The 23,501-nt window shown below is 49.2% G+C and overlaps 1 protein-coding gene across 1 annotated transcript in view; it reads right to left on the bottom strand.

Moving 5' to 3' along the window:
• Nucleotides 1-256: 256 nt before the first annotated feature.
• The window catches only part of LOC122412220 (putative transcription factor SOX-14), a 28,403-nt gene continuing 5,158 nt past the window's right edge, over nt 257-23,501 (bottom strand). The window contains exon 2 of the mRNA XM_043421630.1: nt 257-3,541. Coding sequence (XP_043277565.1) covers nt 2,135-3,541 — 1,407 coding nt within the window. The 3' untranslated portion in view covers nt 257-2,134. The remainder of the gene's footprint in view (nt 3,542-23,501) is intronic.

Here is a 23,501-nt window from a genome sequence, read left to right as displayed (position 1 = left end):
GTATAAATATAATAATAATAATAATGATAATAATATTAATAATAATGATAATAGGGTTTTCTTTCCGTACGTCTCTTATCTCTCGTCAAAAAACAATGTAATAATAATATTAATAATAATAATAATAATATTGTAATATGTGCTCTCCGTGTGTGCATATCTTTGTCTAAGTAATATTAAATGAATTGAAACGATAATGTGTGAATCTTTACGACATAAATCGTAATAACATATGATTTGTTCTATTATTTTTTTATTTTTCATTTATTCTCCTACTCGTAACTGTTTCTAACTCACGATTCCATGGTTATGGAATCGAGAAACGAGTGTGTGCGTGTGTCGAATGTTGTGAGTGAGTGTGTGTGTGTGTGTGTGTGTCTGTGTGTGTAGTATGAGTTGGCGTAAGTTTGCCATTTCTCCACATCGTATGACTAAGGGAGAAAGATAAGAAAAAAAAAACGAAAAAACGAATTTAACGAGAAAAATCCAGACACTCCTTGACATCGTCACGAGCTTACGACGCCGCCACGTTCTTCGTCGTGGCTCTTTTACTTTTTATCTGCCACTTTCTCTCCCTCCCTTCCGCCCTGCTCTTTACTACTTCTTCTTTGCTTCCTCTCTCTCCCTCTCTCTCTCTCTCTCTCTCTCTTTCTCTCTTTCGACACTTGTCGTCACAAGAGTTTTATATATATTAATGAATATTTTTCTATTCGAGATACACAACAAACGAGGGACGTTGTTGCTGCTGTTGTTTTTGTTTTCCTTCATTTTCCCTTTTACCTTTGCTCGTTTTATATTTTTTGTTTATCCTCCGAAGTCCGGAACCAACGAACGAAGCAGAAAAACTATAGAATAACCGTAAGACGGTATCGAGTGTCCCTCGAACTCGCGCGAGACACCGGCACGTCGCCGAACTCGAGTACCAGTCCGAACCGAGGCTGCAAGCCGGCCCAAGTTCGGAATAAACGTAAAAACACGAAATGACGAAACTGGCTAAGAAAACGTTGCTTCCAACGGAGCTTCGAAACTCATTGAAAGCTTGTGCGACCCGCGAAAACTTGCGAGTCCGAGTAAACGGCAACGGATACTCGATTCTTATGGAAAAGCAGCTGAAGAATGAGAGCGAGCTTGGTCCCGGATCTTCGACAAGCTTCTACGCCAACTACGTCCCTCTGAGCGTCACAATTTTCTTCTTATTATCGTAAACTAAAGAAAAAAGAGGGACTTTCTTTTCTCTTTCCCCAATTTCGTATTTCCTTAAGTCGCTAGTATACTACAATACATATACAAAAAAACGTTGATTTATAACTCTGAAAAAAACTACGGGAATAATTATTAATATGAAAGAATTCGCGAGTGTTTTGTGTCGCGCGAAAGTTTCGTGTGTGTGTGTGTGTGTATGTGTTTGTTGTTATCTGTTTTCGCGGCTATCGTACAATGTAACCATGAGCTTGTATGGCTTGTTAAAAAACACTCTCCTTCGAAGGGTATAACACACCGACACAATTGGACCACGTTCGACGTGGTCATCGTCCCCCCCCCCCCCCCCCCCTCCGTTTGTCCCACGATTCGTCAAACGGTTTGCTCGTTTTTCATTTTTCTTTTTTTACGTCCTTACACATGTAATATTCATATTTATATATATATATATACTTTTTTTTGTTGTTTTTATTTATATATATTTATAGATTTGAGATAAAAGAATGAAAAAATAAAAAGAAATCGTAACTCTCGAAGGAGACTCATCGACCTTGGACGAGGCGATATTGACTGGAGCCGTGACACCTTCCGATGAGATCGAGACTCGCGATAGCACACGAAAGCCCGTAGAATCGTGTAGAGTCGGCGAGGCCCGGAGTGGCCGAATAGGTTTATCCGAGGGGCTTGGTGTGGGTGTGTGCCTGTGTATGTGTGTGTGTGTGTGTGTGTGTATGTACGGAAGGGTTTTTGTCAACTTGAGAGCCCGGTTTGTGAGCGCGTTCGGCTAGTTCCTGAGCCTGCAATTGTTAAGGTGAGGCGGGGGGATGAAACCGTTGGAGTTTTAGTTACGGTAATAACGTCAAGATTTGACCGAGGGAACGACGATCTTAGGATCGTCGTCGTCGTCGTCGTCGTTGTCGTCGGGATCTTGGTCTCAGAAGCTGACCCACTCGTTGCCGACACCGATGTCGGAAAGCATGTCGGTTACGTCCGGTGTGCAGGTAAATTCGAAATGGGAGCCGTTGCTCGAGCTGTCCGTTTCGAAGGAATCGAGATCGGTGGTTATGGTCTCCATGTCCAAGTCGAGCTTGAAATCGGACGGTTGTATTTGGAGGAGATCGTTGAGGGAATAGAGATCGGCGAGGCTCGTGTTGGTCGGTTCTTCGAGTTTGACTGTGACGATGCCGGAGGAATTGTTGTTGGGGGTTTGGACCGCGGGGCTGACGAGGCCGGCGGACGTTCGGTCGTTGGGCTCTTGTTTCACGATGTAATTGTCGAGGTGGCAGGGAGTCGAGGTCCTCTGGAAATTCCTCTGGATGGCGCTGAGGTCGTTGAAGCCTCGGACCGAGGATAGAAGCCTGTCGTTCGTGAACTCGGTCTGGTAATCAATGTCGATTTCTTCTTGCTTGATCCTCTCGGGTTTTATCGGATGGTGAACCGGGCTGAGGGCTGAAGCGTTGAGGCTGCAGTTGCTGGAGGTGTTGTTGTTGTTGTTGTTGTTGTTGTTGTTGCTGGTGCTCGTGCTGCCGCACATTCTGGAGGTCAAACTCGAGCCGCAATCGACAAAGTGGTCGTCGTAGTAGCTCGCCGATTCGGGAGAATCCGGAGTGTCGCAGGATGGACTGCTGGGCACCTTGGCAGTGACTATTGGCGGGGCTGGAGTGTAGTCCATGCTCATGTTGCTCGATGATTTAGTCGTCGTTGTCGCTGTCGCTGTCGTCGTTGACGTCGGACTCGACTGGGGCGATGGTACGGTGCTGTGGCTCGGCCTTTTTTCCATTGCGAGTCTAACTTTGAGCCTCGACACGGAGCTCGTCGCTGGATGATTTTGGAGCCTTTTTAGCGGCGAGTGAGTGTTGTTGTTAGAATCATTTCGGGGCTTGATCGAGCTCGACGTCAACGTCGTACCGATCGCTGTGCTCATCGTCATCGGGGAAGGTGACGTTGAGCTCAGCGACGAAGAGTTCGTTGTGGATGAGAGCGATGGCGAGGAAGCGGACGAGGAGGAGGAGGAGGAGGAGGAGGAAAGCGAGGCTGATTTTTTGCTCTTCTTGACCTCTTTGGTCTTGGGTGTTGGCGCCGGTTTAGTCGTCTTTTTCCTCGGTCTGTACTTGTAATCCGGATATTCCATCATGTGCAACTGACGCAATCTCTCGGCTTCCTCGATGAAGGGCCTTCTGTCAGCCTCGTCGAGGGTCTTCCAACGCCTACCGAGGCGCTTGCTGATCTCGGCGTTGTGCATGTCTGGCTGAACCTCGCAAATCTTCCTTCTCTCGATCTGTGACCAAACCATGAACGCGTTCATCGGTCGCTTTATGTGGTTCGGATTGTTCTTCTTTGTCTGTAACAAACAAAGCAGATATACAGGCACCCTTTAAGGGCTTGTCTCGACTCATTCGTCAGCTTAAACAACTTTCCCAAGAAACCAACGCGCCAATCGGTCCCTGAGTCATCGGCAACACTAAATCAAATATCCCGTGCAAATTCGAGCTCGATTAATCAAAAATTAAGCTCGAAAAGCCGCACTTGCGCAGCAATGAGTCACTCGGACTCGAGGCTCCTCCATCCGATCCCCGTAAAGTGGACCTTGGCCCGATCACCAGGTGCAACAACACGCAATATCGGTAACGCGTTTCACTAATCAGCGGAAAACAACGCGAGCGCGTTAGTGTGTACACATACAAGTGGTAATAATTCAAGGCTGTAACGCCTTGCCGTGAAGATCGAACGGAGTTGATACCCGATCAATTTGAATAAAAGCAAATGTTATAACAGCGCGCGCGTCGACGCGAGTTTGGGTTAACGCGCGCGACCGAGCGGGCTCGCATCCTGCCTCGTTTTATTAGTTATCTAGAATCATGCGTGTCGAGAATGTGGGTCAAGAGGATGTTAGCAAGAGGGAAGGAGCAAGAGAGAGAGAGAGAGAGAGAGAGAGAGAGAGAGAGAGAGAGAGAGAGAGGGAGGATGTTCTTGACGCGTAACCGCAAGTAACTTGCACACGCGGAGGACGGACACACCTGGTGATACGGATCCGAGTGTCCGTCTCGTGGCAATAAAAATCCACCCTCGTTCCGCTGGTCAAAACATCGGCGAAGGCGCAGCAGCGCCTATAAATGTGCGTGTACGACACTCCCGAAGCGGATCAACAGTCGTTCCGTTGTGCACCTGTCCCCGAATGCGAAAAAGTCGAGACCGAGAGAACACTAACATAAAACGAACAAGAGAGAAAAAGCGAGGCGCGAGGGGCGCGAGGTTTTCAGTTTCCTTAACGAACTCGTCGAACGTGTGATCGACAATTTCATCGTCAATGGCCCTGAGCCACTTCCGGGTGTCTTTGCCTCTGGAACAGTGTGCAGGGACGATGGATTAACAGAGTCGTGCGAATGTGAGCCTTCCTCGGCTCGAGTTCTCGTTTCGGAGTCCCGAATCCAGTGGGAAGTACAAACTTCAATATTCTGGGCTATTTCGTCTGAATTTCAACCAAGTCGGAAAGAATCTTGGCCGAGCGCGAATTGAAATCGACCTGAAGTGATGGGAACTCGAGTTCGAGGTGTCGGGAGCCGGAGCGAGCTCAACTCGATGCTCATTTGGCAAGTTTTATCGAAAAAAATGTGATTCGATGAGCTGGACTACGACTTCACGAGGCGAGTCCAAATTATCACCAACCCGCGGCCATAAATGCACGCCGGGGGGGAATCTCGGATGAGGCAGCGCCGCAGCACGGGACGGATGGGAGCAGCGCGGAGCAAGAATCACTCCGGCGCGCTTCGAGATGCTGGTCTCGTATCTCGCGTGTGTAAAATCGTGTCGCGACTCGGCGTCGCCGTCGTGCTCTCTTCGGCTAACTGTATATACAATGACGAGGAAAGACGAGTGGCTCTTTCGTTGCGCGTTATGATGATGATGATGGCATCGGTACGGAAGGGATCATAGTCGGATAGCGCTTAATTAATTAGTCATCTCAGCATCTCTGCCGTTTCCTTTCTGCGTCGGAGAGGGGCGTCCCCCTGCCCGCTGCTCGGGGTACTTTGATCTTCGAGGCGGCAAGTTTCCCACGGAGTGGACTAATATTGACGCGTCACAGACGCTCGATAGCGTTGTTTCGAGAGGTTTCTTCGGTCTCGAGGACGCGGGGACGAGTGCGCGCTCGTCGCCGTTCTCGTGCTACACTGAAATCTCGCAATTCTTGCGAATCGGATAGCTCCACGGAATCACCTCAATTTGGAGTGCCTCGAGACACGTTCACGTTTGAGGCAAATTCAACTCGAATGCGGGGAAATTAATGGATAAACTTGTTATTTCCGGTGTACACGGAGCGGATCGTCGCTCAAGCTCAAGCATCGAGCGTTCGGTCACGTGTTCGGCGTGTCGTAAATCCGCTCGTTTCTCCCCGGGACTCAAATAAGTGAATGCTCCCCGTAACCGGGTGCGCAACTTTCTCACGCGGCGAGTTTGTCACCTCAGCGAGGCCGCGCGAGCGCTCCTCTAACGATGATCAAACGAGCGGGGTTAAATAACCGGAATCCAGAGGATGAGGCGCGCGCTCGCGGTGGCGTCTAGCACGTGAACTTGCGGCGTTAGAGGAGCGCGGCGCGACTGGTCAAGCTGGTAAAACAAGATTGCGTGAGCAGCATGCGCGCTCGGATCTCGAGTTTCTTGCGATCATTCCCATTTCCGGAATCGCCTTCTCGCGGCTATTCCACGAGGTTAATGTGACGAACGCCGAATTGCTGGGGCTCGATTGCGAGCTGCTCGAATTGCTTTTTTTTTAATCGTTCCGCGAGTTTTCGGGCATCCGTCGCCTATCACAGCAGGGAAGCCAAAGTCTGCCACATCTCCAGAGGGAATTGTGGGACTTCTTGGCTGCACGTTGAGCCGGGGGCTCGGAAAAGTGTTAAGAGTGGCTGGAAACCCAAACAAGAATCAAGATCGTTTGGGAGTTAGTCTGACGTATGAAAATTTAGGGGAAGGCCCTCCGGGGTCAATGGCACTTAATCATTATCGCATGAGAAGGCTCCGTCGAGTTGGAGCTCTCGATGCGAACTCGCATTCGGAGCACACGCGCTCCCTCCCTTCCTCTCTCGTCCGTGGACCGAAACAGATGTTCGAAAGATGTTTCGGCGTACCCGGAACTCGAGTGAGAACGTCGGATCGTACGAGCTTTCAGAAGGCTCCGAAACACTTGTTTTTTCAATCTCCTTTCTAATTTCTTTTTCCCACTGCGCATACGAGGATCCGCGCACCGGCCTGGGGAAAGGCTCCGAGTAACGAGACATTTTTTTGCTCCTCCGGGCGGTTCGTCGGTGTGTTACAACCCGCGACTTTAATGTATCCTGTCCCCGCGCAACCGAGTCATTCTTAGGAAGGTGTAAAGTAGCCGAAGACTCGTTCCTCCGAGAGCCTCTAGAAACGGTCTTGGTCAGAGGAAGAAGGCCAGGCAGGAATTCACGGTGCACGCAGCAGCAGCGGCGCTCTTGGCTTCCTGTACACGTGTATCATTCTCGTTCTAATGATGCGCCAGTTAAGGAACGACTTTTTTAAGAGAATAGCAATCATCGGCTCGTCTCGGTGGATCCTCCGGCGTGTCCGGCATAACAATTCATTTGGGATCAGTACGAAAAGCGCGGAAAGAGCGAGAGCGGCTTTTCCTAGCTCGGGTCGAAGCCCCCCCTCCGCAGGGAGGATCTCTAATGAGATTTTCATCTCAAACGATGCGTATATTAATGCGAAAATGCATGAAAATATAAAATAGAGTTCCGCATTTGAAAACAACTTTCAGTTCCCACGCACGCCCGCTGCAACGGCTAAGAGCGACGGCGACTTTTCAAATTGCTGGCGCGATTGAATAACAAATGAGAAGCTCTCTTTACGACGTGGGTTCGCCACTCGTTAAACTCAATTTATCGAGTTGCTCCTCACCGCGCGCGCCCGCGCGGCGCAATACACACCAGAAATGTGGATCTTTCGATGCGAGCGGGATTTAGTTGAAACGTGAAATTAATAAAATCGAGGGAGGGCGCTCAGCTTCGTTAAACCGGTAGAAACTTAGTTCGGTAAGCGACTTTTGACGCGCACACGCATCTCGCGCTTATAGCTCGCGAGAGTGCGCGTTAAGCGCGGTGCACACCTCTGGCTCGCTTATCGGAGCTAAGATCGTGTGGGAACGCGGAGTTGTTTACTAATTGATTTAACCCGAGAAACCACTTACGCAAAATGCGCGGCGGGGAGAGATCCGCGGGGAGTGTATTTTATAGGCGGACTCGAAAAATTCTCGAGCACGTGGAGCTAGCCGAACGGAAAATCCATTAAGGGAGATCGTCCCGTGGAAAAGTCGCGATCTGTTGGAAAGCCATTAGCAGAGCGGACACGCTCCACGCGAGAGCATTGAACAACGAAATTTTATTTCCCACCGGTCTCCGCCAGCGTCGAAGCCTCATCCGGAGCGACGCGGTCACTCGGGCTGCGACTCGAGGAAGTGAAAAAGTCGGAAAAAGTCTTTTCCGGATCGAGGCTCCCCGCGAGTGCGCGCGCGCGCGCGGAGCGCGCTTTGTCCCGCACCATAGTCGTCCGCGGCCTCGACGGAATCGCGAAGAAAACGCGCGAAACGACGTCACGACCAAGGATTAAGCGGGAGCTCCGGAAAGGAGAGCGAAAACAACAGCGCAACCTTGATGCTCCCATCGGGAGATCGAAAACCCGGAAAATTGTGGAAAAATAAAGGCATTTGACCAACACAGAGCTCGTGTCATTCCACCGTAAAGGCAGTGAGCCGGTGAATCAGGCGCGCTCTTAACGAGGGAATGATACCAGCTTTGGGTGTTTGTCGCGCGAGACACGAAAGCGGCGGCGCGGCGTATCAATTATAGTCTTCCGATCAGCTGTTAAGTGACAACAGGCTGTTGGTACATAGGATGTGAAAAGCGTTGCGTGCGCCACGCGGAGTACCGTGTAAAGATAAGAGAGAGAGAGAGAGAAAGAAATACACACACACGCGCACGAGTACAGAGAGGGAATGCTGACTGATCCGCGTTTGTCCGTGACGGAGATTTATGCACGCAAGCGTGCATATATCGCGGGTCGATCGATATGGATATACGCGAGTCCAACTCGAGTAAAAGCACCGATTGCAAATTGAGAGCAGTTATATGTTTAATCGCGCGGTGTTGTATAAAACACGCTCGTGAAAAACGAGTTTTCTCTCACTTCGGTGGGGAGCGCGCGCGCCGCTGCCGTTCGAATCTTGACGATCGTTCGCGCAGCCTGACAGCTTAAGCGCACATGTACAAAAACATGTGCGTACAGAGGCGATTCGAGCGTGTGCGAGGGCTAATTACGCGTATCCCAGGATCGACTGACACGTACGGGGATCTGTGATTAAATTGTAAGTGCAGATAATCCAAGTCGCGTTCACGATTGCCGCGTTATTCGAGTCCCGATAAATTTCCTTTGGTGTAGCGCGCCCGCGCGTCCAACTATATTCGTGAGTCGGGACGAGCGCGAGACACTTTTCCTCGCCGAAGCACCCTTCGAGTTATTGATTAACCGTCGAAACTCGGAGCGAGATTAAAATCTTCGTTTTCAGGTACGCCACACCGCGGGAATCTTACGAGTGAGTTATTGACTCATAAACTCTCTGACTTATCGACGTATTTCTCGGGGAATGACGCGCTTATCATTGTTTTTATTCGTCCAATAAACAGACCCGCGGCTCACGTTAAACAGCATGCTTAATGAAGCAACGAGTGCGTAAACGCTCCCGTCTCGCGTTCCTGCCACGCACCGCCTACGTGCATTCGCATCAACATTTTTTCTCTCTATTTCTCTGTTCCTTGGTGCATCGTCAGCCAAAGGATTTACGCACAATTCATCGGGGATCAATGTATATACGGGCAAACGTGCGTGCATGTTTATTCGGAGAGTTGAACAGAAAGAGCGAACAAGCCTCGAGGAGAATTGCCGAAGGCCACGCACGAATATATACGCACGCGTGTTGAGATGCAGGCCTGGCTCTCGCGGCGTGACCTTAAGTCTCTCACTTCCGTCAGCTGCAGGCTAATGGCGAATAATATATATAGACATTGAGATATTGGTATATATGTGGCCATATAAGCGCGCGTCGGCGCTCGTGTGTCGAGAATGCCAGGGTCCCTCTGCGGGGCCTTAATCGAGGAGAGCTCAGTCGGAGCGCAGCGCGACGAAAAGCGGAGGAAAAGAGAGAACGGGACGGATGAATGTGAGGAGGGATTTGAAAACACGGCGGCGGGCGGGCGGGGGAATAAAAGTCCTAATCGAGATGCATCGAGACTCGTTGGGAATCCAATTAACCGAGTCGTACGAAGACTACAATATTTTCCTACAAAACTTGTGTCATTCCCGGTTTGTGGGCGCGAGAGTTTTCCTCCGCGGGCTCGTATCACTGTTGGAAGTACTCGACCGAAAGTTGGACGAATTCGAATTGGGGAAGGAGCGAGAGCAGGAGGCCCGAGAAGAATCGAAATCGGAGAGATCCTGAGCCCGAAGGTGCTCGCGCTGGTCAATAAAAGTGGATTATCCAACTCGACGCGGATGATTAATGGCCGGGAGCTCTCGCGAATCGGAAAAACACGAGTATATAAGTTTTTCTCGGTGAGATAGAAGGAGCGGCGCGCGAGGAAGCCGATCCGAGGAGCGCGTGACGTCCTCCTCATTGCCGATGTGGTCGGAAGCGTCGCAGCCAAGGATCCCCTTGCTCGATCAAAGGGCCGTCATGACGCCGCGACTCATTCGTCGTCCGCCGATCGCGTAGCCTCTTCGCAGTCCGATTTCCACGTGTACTCGCGTCCCCGGGAGTTGGCGCAGGCGGTGGTTTGTGGGAGAGCGGAAAAAAAGAGAGTTTTCGAGAGGGTTTCGGAGAGTTACCTCATCAGAGCGAGGTCGCGTGCTCAACGAGGGGGCAGTGGAAGCCGAAAGAGGAGCGAAATTATTCGTGGGAGAGGGCGGCGAGCCGCGGAGGGGTAATGAGAGTCACGTGTTCGGAGGGAACTCGCACGTCCGTGAAAACACGGAATCGTCATTTCGCATAATCGCGCTCTAAGCGCATCTGAGCATCGAGAACGTGAGAAACGGGAACTCGGGCGGCGGCGGCAGCAGCAGCAGCGGAAAAAAGGAAGGATGGCGCGACTCGTACGTGCGTGTTTGCGCGCCCGTGTGTTATACGCGGGAGAACGTCGTACACCACAAGAAGTCGGGACATCGCTCAATGCACGCTCGATTTAACGGCTCCGCCCGTTTCCCGTCCACCCGACCCTCCCCCCGTGCGATCTTCCATCTTTTCGGCAATTTCTAGACACCCTGACTGGCGCCACGAGGAACGTACGCCGAGACAACCGAGGCGAGAGGCTTCCGAGGGGGGCGGAAAAAGTTTCGAGCGCTCGCGTCCCTCCGCCGTATGACTATAAATTAAGCGCTCCCGCGTTCAATCGATACTTTTGCGTACACGCTCGTTCGATTTTCTTGCGCTCTTTTTCACGCGGCCAAACTTTATTCCTTCAAAAAATATGGTTTTTAAGCAAATTTTATGGCGTCCCAAGTGAAATGTATAGCAGCAGCAGCGAGTTTTTCGGCCAAAAATTTTCAACTTTTTCTCGCACAAATCTCATTATCTTTCTATCGCTTCTCCGATGCGACGACGACCGAATCCCTTTTCATCCTTCTCTCTTCTTTTCGAGATCGTTACTCGACTCACGAATACTTTAAAACGCTATTAGATTCAGCCAGCTTGAAATCGTGATCCTGCCACGAGGCGGGACGAGACGAACAAGAGTTCTCAGAGTTCAACATCAGCACGCAGGAAACGTGAACGGTAACTTATCGCGATTACCGCGAAATTATTAAGAGAAGCGTGACACCGAGCGATAATGAGGCTCTTTGTACGAGAGAGAAAGACATAAAAATACCTCCCCCCTCGACTCCCGCGCTTCGCACTACACTCGACGAAACCGAAAAGCAAAACCGAGTCTTCGAGTCCCCGAGAACATTAAACGTTTCTTACATTTGTATAAAACGACGCGTATTTTTCTCCGTCTCTCTCGCTCTCGTTTCTTTTCTTTCTTTTTCTTTTTTTTTTTAATTATACGTATTACAAGCGAGCTCTGCCAGGAAGTCGTAATTCCTTGCGGTGGCTCGCCACGCAGCAATGATTTATCAGCCCGGAAAGTACGCGATTTATGGCCGAAAGTGTAAAATTTACGTGCGAATATTCCTAACTTCATAATTTTCGACGTAAACAAATGTTTCGTTAGTTTGTTAATCGAGCCGAAGGAACGGCTGGCTAAGTGTTCTCGCAACGAGCTCGCCGGACAAGCCAAATATCAAATTATCGCTCGGAGGAGTTTGAAGTAAAATTGCGAGTGAAACGTCAGTTGGATTATTGAGTGAAAAGCGTTGATTCGAGTTTGGGGACTCTCCGTCGAGAATGACCCAGCAATGACCACCGTTGACAGCGTTTTTATTCTCAACGATGACTCCAGCTACAAGGAAAGGTAGGAAAATTCGTCGGAGCAGAAATTGGCAGCTGGCCTTCCCTCGCTCTCTCTCTCTCTCTCTCTCTCTCACCTCCTAATTACCGAGATTCGCATTCCCGAAAGACGGCGCACACTCGAGCGTTCGTACGCGAGTGTCGCGAGCGTTCGTGTGAAAACCTTGAAAGTGTAAATCGTTTTTCTCTCGTTTTGTAGTTTTGACGTAGCTGCTCAGGCATGAGCGACAAGAGTAATGGCTTTCGGTGTTATACGTCGACTCGAAATACAATGTATAAACGCTTAAATACATTGTTGCGTTCGTACGAGATGCTCGTGTGTCCTGATTTTAAATATTTTTCGAGTTTCGAGTGGAATTTCAGGACAAAAAGTCCTCAAATCGACGAAAAGTCATTTTCGATCTCGAAAAGTTGAGTCGAATGGGGTTTTGACAGGAAATAAAAAGTTTGGAACGAGATTAGAATTTTCGGGGAATCGAGAAGAACACAACGATGGAAAACTGGTGTTCCAATGGTTTTTTTTTTTTATTAATGAAATAAAAGCTGAGACGTGAAATGTCTTCGGGATAGAAGGTCGCGGTTAATGGGTTTGGATAGAAGCCTGAAAATCGTTCGAATCGAGCGCGAGAGCGCTCACTCGGTGTCTGCGTTGGTGCAGTTTTACAAGTCATTTGCACGTGCGAAACGGAAAAATGGAAGCATTTCTCGGAGGGGCGAAGGGAGGACGCGACCGGAGGGAGGCGAGCACGCGGAAATAGTTTAAAAAGAAAATCAGCTCGCGTATACACGAACAATTGGCAACGTTGATAATTTCGTATTAACCCAATTTATTCTCGGCACCGCGTTCGCACAAACTCACGTGATTTTCTCACGACGCGCTCGTTTACGCTGATTATTTAATTAAGGTGACTCCGCAATAAGTTGCGAGTCCATACCGACGCCGTGTTTTCTTTCTCTCTCATTGTTTTTTATCCTTTTCGAAAGTTCCGCTCGATTCGGTTTTCACGCCGATCGTCAACATTTCGAATGGATTTATAGCCGATCGCGGAGCAGCCTTTTAAGCATTTTTATCTATTTTTCAATCGCCTCCGGAGCGCCGTATCGATCGTAGCTATACATTTTCTTCCGATCTCGAAGTTTTTTGGCTCGTTTTTTCTCCTCCTTCTTTTCTCGAAGGAGCGAGTCTCGTTGAATTAGAATTTAAATAGAAAGAAAAGGAGGAAACTCGTTACAAATGCCGCGCCGTGTTTCACACCGTCGGCGCGCGGTGCTGGGACCTTGAAACGGCGAATCACATAAATATAAATATCTATAGCGAGGCGGCCTCGAATCGCTGATTCGTGGTCAGCCGGTGTCGGAATATCTTCGGAATATAAAAGCGCATCAGCCCGCGGCTACTTCGATGTACTTCAACGGCGATTAAAAGGCGACAAACGTCGAAAGATTTGGGAGCAGCAACGATTGATGAAAAAAGCTCGTCGCAAAAAGTAACGTCGGTAAAATCTCGACAAGTCATAGCGCGCAGATCTCTCGTTGATCGTCGAAAAGGATAATAATTAATGCGAGCGATTCCTCTTGCCCGCGCCTCATTTTCGATTCGAGCGGCGAGAGCGCTTCGTCGACTCGCGGCGGAATAGAGACGAGATGAGTGAAGAAGAAAAACCGATCGGAGGAGAACAACGAACGAGAAAAGGAGAGCGAAAGGCGATCGGGAAAAACGCGTCACTCGCCCGCGCCCGCGAGCGCCTCTGCATCTTTCAATTTGCAAATTACTCGTGCGCCCCCCGCCAGCTAATAATCAACAGGATGGAAGAGGAAGCGCAGAGAGACACTCCAATGCGCCAATAAAACACGCTCGACGTATATTTATGCATATGCGTTCCTGGCCTAGATTCGACGACATCGAGAGCGAGAGACTTGATCCAGAGGCTCGGCCAGTGGTCTCGCGTATGTATAATCGCCATTAGAATATCCTCCGAGTACAAACCGAGCTAATGCGAATGCGGTAAACCGCTAAACTCAACTTATTTGACGACAGGAGGCTCGATCTCACTGATGATTCAATCGACACTGGATCGGTTTCTTTCGATTCGAATACACGTGTCTCATGACGCTGAAGTTTGTAGCGTTGGAATCCAACGAAATGATGTGAAAAACTCTCGAGCGATTCCAGCAAATCTCTAATTTCTTTCCTGGCGAATTTGAAATTTATAGTTTTTCAACGTACACCAATGATCAGTGGAATAAAGCAAAGTTGGTTGGAACGTCGAATTTTCGTAACAAACGAATTCATACTCGATTATAAATATTCGGAGGAATTAGATCGACTCGCGATTGAACGGAGGCCCCGCGAGATTCGAGATTTTCTGTAGCGATCCGCGCACCTCAAGCGCGCGCGTGTCCGGACTACTTGCTTCCATGAAATTTCAGGCGCGGCGCAAGAACTTAGGAGTGAATGGAGATGTAGCGTATGAAAAATTCATCTGATCTCGGATCTCGAGGCTGCGAGACCGCGTCTCGGGCCGGCGGTGAGCGGGGGCGGCGAGAGGCTCGAGTATTCCTCGCGATGTCCACTAATGGGAGGAGTTTTTCATTTGGGCTCGTAGCGTCGTTACGCTAAACACATGTTTCGACGGCCTACATATACGGCTTTCCGGACGATCGAGCCCTTCACAATTCCCATAACCGTTCATTACACCACATTCAGCTGACGTGTCGTAATGTTCGAGCGAAAGGAAACACACGCGCGCATTCGCTTGAGGTCGAAGGGTGCGCGGCGGAAGGGGCACCGACGAAGGGAGAAATATTAATTAATGTGTGTCGGGAGGCGATATTTTGACGTCCCTTTGGCCAATTTGCTTTTGCGCTACGAGCTTTTTCATTGAATTCTTAATTAGGGAGATGCGATCGAAGCTCGGGGCTTTGAGCGATATTTCTCGGCGATAAAACCTGCACCGGGAGGGGGCGGGGAGACGAAATGACGCGAAAGATTGAGTTGTCAAAGGGATTGAATGGAATCTTCAAGAATTTGTGAGGAAAGTGGAACGAAAAGTGTTCGGAAATGAGTGGAAAAAGATGGAAAGAAAAACTTAAAAATCGCTTCGCGTTTGCTCGCCACGGCGCATCGTATAATGTCGTGTGTACGCTCTCGCGTCATCCGAGTCACTCTCGTTACGTTGACGAGAGCCTTTGAACACGAATTGGCGTCCACACGTAAACGCGCATATCGATTAACGCACTGACACATCGAAGTTGGTGTTCGATGACAGAGCAGAGAGAGACGCGGTAAGAAGTTGATCTTCGTTTATATTTCGAGGCGATCGCGAGCACCATGGAGACCGGGGAGGCGATCGGGGAGCGGATTCGTTAGCCTAAATAAAAGATAAGCTTCCAAGCTTTCTGAGCGAGGCGCATGCGCGAGCTCGGGGAGCGGAAGAGACTTTGGAGGAGAGAAAAATCTCTGGAGCCGGTGCGCGCTCTTCTCGCGCTCCTGCGACACGAAAGGGATCGAAAATGGCTTCTCGAGATGCTGCCGGGAATCTGCGATTCTCCCTCGTTCTTTATCGAATTCAAAACGTTTCGTGAAGAAATTGCGACGTCGGCCGGTATCGGCGCAAGCGTGATTAATTAACGAGCTTTGAAAAATAAGAGCCTTCGGGACACGCGGTCCAAACCGCCGAATACGAGAGACGGACGGAAACACAGACGGAGGATTTATGCCCGAGGAGATAGCGGAAAGTGCGTCTCGCGCGAGAGAACGTAGCCCTACATTTATCACAGCAACGCTTTCATTCAATCTTTATAACAGCCACGGGAGAGCGAGAGCGAGAGAGAGAGAGAGAGAATTGAATGTATGTAAAAGTATGAAGCTCGCGATGGTATCGTTGTCCGGGCTATATTTATACTTTGAAATTCAAATACGTGGTGCGCGAGTTGTGTTATGAGTCGAATGAAAAATAACAATATCTGGCTCTCACGTGGAAGCCGTACGCGGCGCGGTTTTTCCTCGTCTGCACGTGGCTGTTTTTCCATTTTCTTCTGAGGCTTCCCCTCTTCGGGTGACGATCGTTGCGGGTGCATTAATTTCTCGCAAGGCGTTTTTTTCCAAGCATAAATATTATCGAGGCTCATTTGTTTTGGTGACTTCGAGAGCGTGCGCAGCGTGCTCGATTATTAGCTGATCCGGTTTCGCGTTTGGAAACTTTAGTACTGAAAACTTTGCCCGCGCGACGTTTCGAGGAGTTATTCCGAAGAATCGAAGTGCGGAGCGCGAGGCTCGAGAGTGTGACGAGTGGAATGAGCCGCGAGGTGAAGGAACGACGGGTTCGAGGGTTTTATATGCGCGGAGTTAGAAATTACGCAAGATATAATCGACGGAATGAGTCATCGTGAGCGACTGGAGGCCTTTGAATTCTCGTTATTTTCGTTGAACTTTTTCGTTTCGGTGTAGCTTTCGGCTGCGTCCGATAACGAGGAATAATGCAGTTAGCTTAACTCGAGAAGGCTCGCCCACCATTAGTGCGATTGTTCGGTGCATTCGCGCGAGTTTCGAGCTTCGTTTTCGCACTCTTTCTCGCGCAAGGGCATCGGCGCTCTCTACGGAACGGGCTCGAGAGAGAGAGAGAGAGAGAGAGCGAATGGAAGAGGGAGACATTGGCGAACTGACGTACGATTTGCGTTGCTTATTAGACGGCGGTGTATGCTAATGCGGTAACAACAGTGAGAATTATAATTTCAAATTAGCGACAAGAGGAGAAAAATGGGGGGAGAGGGAGCGAGGATCGTTCGATGCACCGGGGGAGCGTGTGTTTCGTCAGCGAGAGCGCGGAGGCGAGGGGACCGATGAGAATTTCCTTGGGAAATAGAACGAGTGCTCGAAAGAGCAGCCTCAACTTTGGAGACTGAGCGATGCGATGCGGACGCTCCGGACAGCGATAACTCGGCTGGCGTTCGAGTGATTCGGCGACATCGGGGGTGTTTGAGAACGCCGACGAGTAGACTCGGAGCCTGGACTCGATTGCGAGTGCAGACCTCGAGTGCCGTGGCTCCGAGAGCGCCTGGAACGGCGTCGCCGAATCGAGGCAGCAGAAGGCTCCGAACGTCAAACGTTTTCGTCCATTTTCCAGCTTCCGGTTGACTCAAGTTCAACGGGACGAGGCTCTGTCTCACGCCCAGCCGGAAAACCTTAGTTTCCATCGAGCGAACGAGTCCGGTGTGGAACGAGAGCTCGATGCGGAGGATCGAGAGCGAAACGAGTCTCTAAGCTCGAGGCCATGGTCAACCGCCTCGGATGCTTATTACATGAAAAATAACAAAAAACGAAGAAGATGAAACGGGGGGGAGGGGGGAGAAAATAAAACAGCGTGGAGAAAAGCAAGTACGGGATCATCGGACAAAAAGAGAGAAAGATGAGGCCGAGCGCGGTAGTATAGATTATCTCGAACGATGCAAAAATCACTCTCCTCCATGGCCGCCGCCACGCTCTCTTGAGATCACATCTGATACGTGCTCCAGCGGCAGCAACAGCAGCTCGGCTCCGAGAGTATGTTTCGCGGTAGATATGAGCAGAGATCGTGGGAAAAGTTCGCGGACGATTGCGACTCTCTCGTTTCGTTTTCGCTCACATGTAAAAAGGACTCGCGCGTTTCTATAATTTCTCTATCCGTGTGTATACGTAAATAAGCATACGCGTGTTACAATCGCCTGAAAAATCTTCGCTAACGAAGATTCATTTTTCAGCGTGACTCACTAGCCCCGTCGTTTCGATAGTTCAACCGAGCACACGTTTCGCAAGCAGTTTCACCGCCGATAACGCCGTTTTTCCAACATTAACGAAGCCTCCAAAGACGTATCGCTTCTTCTCTCGTTCCTGCGCTTTTTCCGAGCTTCGTAGCCGCTCGGGGAGCTCCGAGCGCTTCGATCCGGGAGTACGAGAATGAGAAGCTCTCGTTTGAGTGGCGTGAGAGAGTGAGAATCGAAGGGGCTGGGTGCCTGGGCAGAAAATGATCGATTGATCGATCGGCCAAGCGCCGAGACGCCACGGGTGCGTAAAATCAAACGAAACTGGCTCTCGATGAGGGCGTCACGAGCGGAGGAGTGGCCGAGAAAATGCACGAGAGAGCGAGCGAGTGGATAACTCGGGCGTGAAGTAGTGAACGAGCTCTCGCGCAGGGGAGTAATGAATTACGTAAAATTCAGAGTTAAAATGATAAAAAGGGAGGAGTGCGAGCGTGAGGAAATATGGAAAAAAAAAGGAAGGAAAAATGGAGCGTTTACACGCGAACTTGTGCGAGCGCCCGTAATAAATGAAGGCAGGAGTTTTGCTGTTGCAACTGCTGCGTCGGACAAGCCGCGCGGCGCGCGATCCAAAGTAGCCGGCGCAAAGTAAAATCGAGCGCAACGCGCGCCTCGTGTGCTCGAGAGAGGCACAGCCGAGCGCGAGTTATCGCTCCCGCTGCTCACTAAACATCGCGTATTACATCCTATCATAAATACGAATACGAACGAGTGAAATCGTGGCAAGATCGGGGGAGTGAGGCAACAGCCGAAAAATTCGACTGTTGCCGACTCGGGGTGCGGCGGCCGCCCCCCCACTGTCGTTTTTCTTATTTCGGTACGAGTACGATCGTCCTTCCGGAGGGATCACCTGCGCGGGGGGCTCCAAAAGTGCACAGCGCCGGGAGGTGCCACAACTTTCGATCCCGACGCTCGAATGGACGTCGATTACCGTGTCGAGTGATGACCGGGCGATCATTAACGCGGGGGAGAATCGGAAGCCCGGATCAGGACGCGGCTCGTGTGACGGCCAAATGAAAAAAACCGCTAGCTCCGAGCCCATTGTTTCGTAGGAGAGAAAGAATAATGGAATAAAGCCGGAGAGATGAAGATACTAGTGGAAATAACAAACGCGCGAGTACGAACACAGGGGCCCGGTGCCCGTGCACGTAACGCGATATTCCCCCCCCCCCCCCCCCTCCTCACTGCTCCCCGCTCATGCAGTCAGATTCAACACCAGATACAGATTTCAAACGTAAAAGAGAGCCGTAAAATGTTTCAAGCTCAAAAATCGTAGACGCGTTACCGATTAGATGGTAAATAATGCGCGAGAGCGCCCCCCTCGGCCCCGCTTCCCGTTTCTCGTAGCGGTTGGTTAGCGCAACACGAATCGCGTGTGCATGGGTCACGCGTCAAATGTTCGCATCCTCCGTTGCGAAATAGTACGTCGAAAAGTGAGCGCTGCGCCACCGCTTTTTGAACAACTTTTAAGGCAGGTTTGGCGGGTGCTCGTTTGCTCGGGTGAGTTGAAGGACTCGTTCCAAATTTCGAGGTTTTGATTGAAGAGATTTTCGGATGAATTTCGGGAGCGGCGCCGATTTTTCGGCGGAGATGAACGTTTCAACGTTGGCTGATCGAGCGTGTTTCGTCCGCGGCTGGTAACGAGGATCGCGATTCCTCATCGCTGTAAATGTCCGGGGACCGAAGCGAAGTGGCGTTAAAAAAAGGACAAGAAAAAAAATGAACAAATGGAGGTTTCATTCGGAGTTTTAAATGAAAGGGAGCCGAGACTGGGAGCAGGAATAATTCGGAAGCCTCGACACTCTCGCCGCGAGAGGGAGGGATGAAGCGGAAAAATAATGGGACCGATTATTGGACAACGTGCTGCTCGATATGCGGGATATCTCGTGATGCGCAAAATTCAATAGTGCGGTCGGCGCATATCCCCGATGATGGAAGGAGAGCCAAGAGAGTCGGGCTAAATACGAACAAATGGGTATCCGAATGAATAATTCCAATTGATTATTATTGGCGATGGGTAATTCTCTGATATTTCAAACCCGCGCGTGGAGCCTCTCCCGAGGAGAGAGGAAAACGAGAAACCGATGAAAGCCCGGAGAACGAGGCGGAGAGAGAAAGAGAGACGAAGGGGGATAATAATATCGAGCGATGGAAGGAATAACGGTAGTGGAAAATCGCTCTTCGAGGAATCGATTTGGAGGGGAAAAAGAAACAACGCAGAGAGGGGGAGAGAGAGAGGGAGAAAAGTGAGTGAAAAAAGGCAAGAACCGAACAAAACTCGCGGCCCATTATTCCGTGAGCTCTTCTGCGGAGAAGCAGGAAAAAAGGGAAGGAAATATAAAAGCGAAAAGGCAGGTTAGAAAATACGCGTATACATTTGTACGTGTATAAAAGGCGAATTCGAATGCTGCTGGGGAACGTGAAAAGCGAGGCGGGGCGGGGGAGAAAGCATGGGAGGAGATCCGAGTCCGGAATTATCGTACGAACGAAACGGGTCTGAGAAGATCGGCCTCGTTCCGCGCGATTAGCCGCGTCGGGCTACACGTGAAAGAGAAACACGAGAGTTTACTGAAAATTTTCATATATAAATATAGATTACGCTCATCCTAACTCCACTGCAATTTGTACATGCAACGATCCACTTCCCATATGCAATGATTCGTAAATGCAGCCTGTGAAACACGAGTCATCTTAATTCATCGTAAAAATATGCAAAATGTGCGAAATGTCAAAAGATCCTGGATAAATCGGGAGGGAAAATTAACAACGAAGAATCATTCTCAACAATCGCTTCAAGAGCATTTTCACAAAAAAAAAAACAATCAATTCAATGGAAAAATCATGAAAAATCGATTATCGAGCAAAACGATGAAAATCGTAAAACAAATTTCAACGAACTCGTCTGTTAAAAGTGTTAAGGGGCAGGAGGAGGGGGTTGCATCGTCGCTGCTGGAAGATCAGCTGACCGACGACATCCTGACCGACTGGCGATAGTTAGAGGGAGAAGAGCGCACAAACATGAGCCAGAAATGTGGGCCAACGGCGAAAGAGAGACGGCGAAGGGGCAGAGAGAAGGAGGAAAGAAAAATTTCAATTTTCTTCATTTCGTTACGATAAAAAATGAGTCGAGAAGCCACGATGAAAGGAGGCACGAAAAATCCTCGATCGACAAACCTTAACACGGGAAAATATTCTTCGTTGCAACATTTTTAGTGCTCGAGTGTATCAACTCGGTGGAATAATGGCGCTTGTCGGAGAGAGTACAGGCACCGGTATTAAGAGTAAGTAAATTGCTTTAATGGATTGATTGTTGCAACGAAAGAAGATTAGGGCGAAAAACGCTGAAGCATCGGGCGGCGAGTCGGAGAGAGAGAGAGCAGCGATGCGCGAGCGCGCGCGTACATTAATACACACACAGGCTAGAAAAATAAACGCGTGTAATTGATTTCATAGCCGCATAATCGGGTTAGCCAAGAGTGCAGAGTCACGTTACACTCGTTAAAGCCAACAGAGATTTGTCTCGTAATATTCTGCTGCGCCGAAGCTGAAAACTCGACGCAGCTTTGTGACGAGCAAAAGCATCGAGCGAGTTACTTTCTTACGGTTCGTTTCGACGGGACGTCGTCGATGAGTGCGATCGAACTTTAATATTTCACTGAGCCACGCGAGACCGAGGGTTGAGTATAAAATCACGGTGATAACGAGGCCGAGGAAAGTCGAGAAAAAGTCATCTCAAATTCCAGGAAAAATGAGATAATTGTGAAGACTTGAAAACAAATAATGACGCGAAAAAACGACCCTGGAGTTTTCAAAGTTCGAGTCCAACGAAACGAAGGAAACAAACAATTGTAATCCCCGCCGATTTCTCATCTCGCCAAGTGCAGCTTAAAAAGCTACGAATTTAAAATTCGGCAGGTAAGGAAATTGGAGAATAACTGGAATCGTGCGTTGGAGGCTTCGTCATTCAGCGTGGTGCAAAAAGTTGAAAAATATCGAGACGAAAACAACGTGAAAAAGAAAAAAAAACATCGTTCGTTATCTTTGAGAATCAGAATGAAAATCAACCAGACTCGTTATAATAATCGAGGCAATACAGACGTAATAGGGATTAAGAAGAGAAAGAGGGAAAAGCCAAGATCGTTATAATATTGGCCTCGATGACGAAAGTACACAACACCGTATTGCTTCGCCATACGATGAATCGTGTGCTGTAATGTATAGCGACTCGCTCTTAAGCTCGCTTTTTACCACACTTATATGTACGCACGGAGAGCATCAAGACACGTATACGAGCGTGTATGAACGGTATTGTAAGAGCAACAGCGAGGAACGGTATTACAAAAGTGACAGTGAAATGACGAGGGAGCTCGGCGCGGTTTCACTGCTGCTTGAAAGCGATGCACAAATACAACCATAAAAGCCCGGCCATTAAAATTTCGCACGAACGATAAAACTCGTGCGTGTATGTGTGTGTGTGTGTGTGTGTGTGCGTAGTCTGTAAGGAGGGAGAGAGCGAGAGAGCGAGAGCGAGAGGGAGAAGAGAACAGCCGAGAATTTGTACAAATCAAATGAACCGAGAGTCTCCTCGAGTTGAAAAATTTTATCGAAATCATTTTACAAGCGAGAATAAAAAATTCGAGATATTTCGCGATCATGAGAAACGAACGGACCTCGAAGTTCATTCGGTCGCACAACGCGTTCAGTTCTCATCGCAATGTGCTTACGAAAAGTTTTTGCGTGGCTGGTTCGATATAGAATTGAAAGAAAAAATAAATAAACAGAATAATGAGAAGGCATTAGAAAACGGGATGAAAAAGCTCGATGAGTAAAGGTCGTATATACGCAGAAAAGATAAAGAGAGAGAAGGGGAGGGGGGGAGAGAGCGAGGAAAAAAGGAAGCGGATAGTCAGTGAGGCGAAGAAGCCCGGGAGAAGAGTTATTGCCCAGCGTTTAGTTCGTAACTCTAGAGCACCGAGGGGAAACGTAAATAAAAATAAAAAACGAGAGATAGAAAGAAGCACGGTGAGAAGGAGAGAGGTAAAGAGAGAGAGAGAGCGACACGTTTGATGCACACACGTGCTTCGAAGAGTAAAAGCAAATTACAAACATATATTTTTTTCGAATACGTATATATGCTTAAGTAGATGAATGTGTGAACGAGTAATGTACAGGGATGAGGTGAAAAAAAAGTGAAAAAAATCCGAACGAAGGAAAGAGAAAAACAGTAGGAACGGGAAAGAAAACACGTGTGAAGCAGACCGGGCCTGGGCGCGCGGGCATAGAAAACCGGAAAAGCCCATTACGAAAAGTCATAATTTTTCGTTAGCATCAAAGAAAGTGTTTTTCTTTTATCTTCCGTCTCTCTCGCAACGTGTGTTTCGATATCTCCAGTTTTTCGGTGGTGGCCTCATTAGTTCGCGTAAAAATAAATCCCGAGCGCGTTGGCTCAATGATTGTCGGCAATAATTGCCGGTTACGAGGGACGTAGCGCAGCGGAATATTTTTTATTAGAAACACTCGAAAATTTCGAGAGAAAAATGTCCCTTTGATGTGTTACGAAAAACCATTATTTTTCGGGATATAAATATTGGAAGGGGAAACGAGGTTGCCTGCTTCGAAAAATCATAACTCCCGAAGCCTTGGCCCGAGTGACCTTCGACAGAGGACATTTTTTCCTCGAAATCGATTGTACATTCCGAAAAAAAATATTCGCCCTCCCGGAAATTCGTGTCGACGCAACAGCTCGCTAATTTCCCTTGGCTGACCCTCGTTGCCCCGAGCCCCGTCAAGATCGCATTAGAGTTGGCTGCATTTCGGACGAGAGTCGATCACGCCACGAGGAAATTCCGAAATATCGCGTTCCCACGAAGCTGCTCTGTCCCTCAAGCTTATCGCGATGAAACTGCGCTATCGAGGGAGGGAGGGACGGAGAGTGTCTCGTGATGACCGAGGCAATTGACCGGGCACGTCCGTGCCTGCTGCTCGATCC

The sequence above is a fragment of the Venturia canescens genome, chromosome 6, assembly GCF_019457755.1.
Source record: "Venturia canescens isolate UGA chromosome 6, ASM1945775v1, whole genome shotgun sequence".
Classification (NCBI taxonomy): domain Eukaryota; kingdom Metazoa; phylum Arthropoda; class Insecta; order Hymenoptera; family Ichneumonidae; genus Venturia; species Venturia canescens.
Note: the sequence above shows the minus strand (reverse complement) of the source record. Positions and strands in the feature narration are given on the sequence as shown.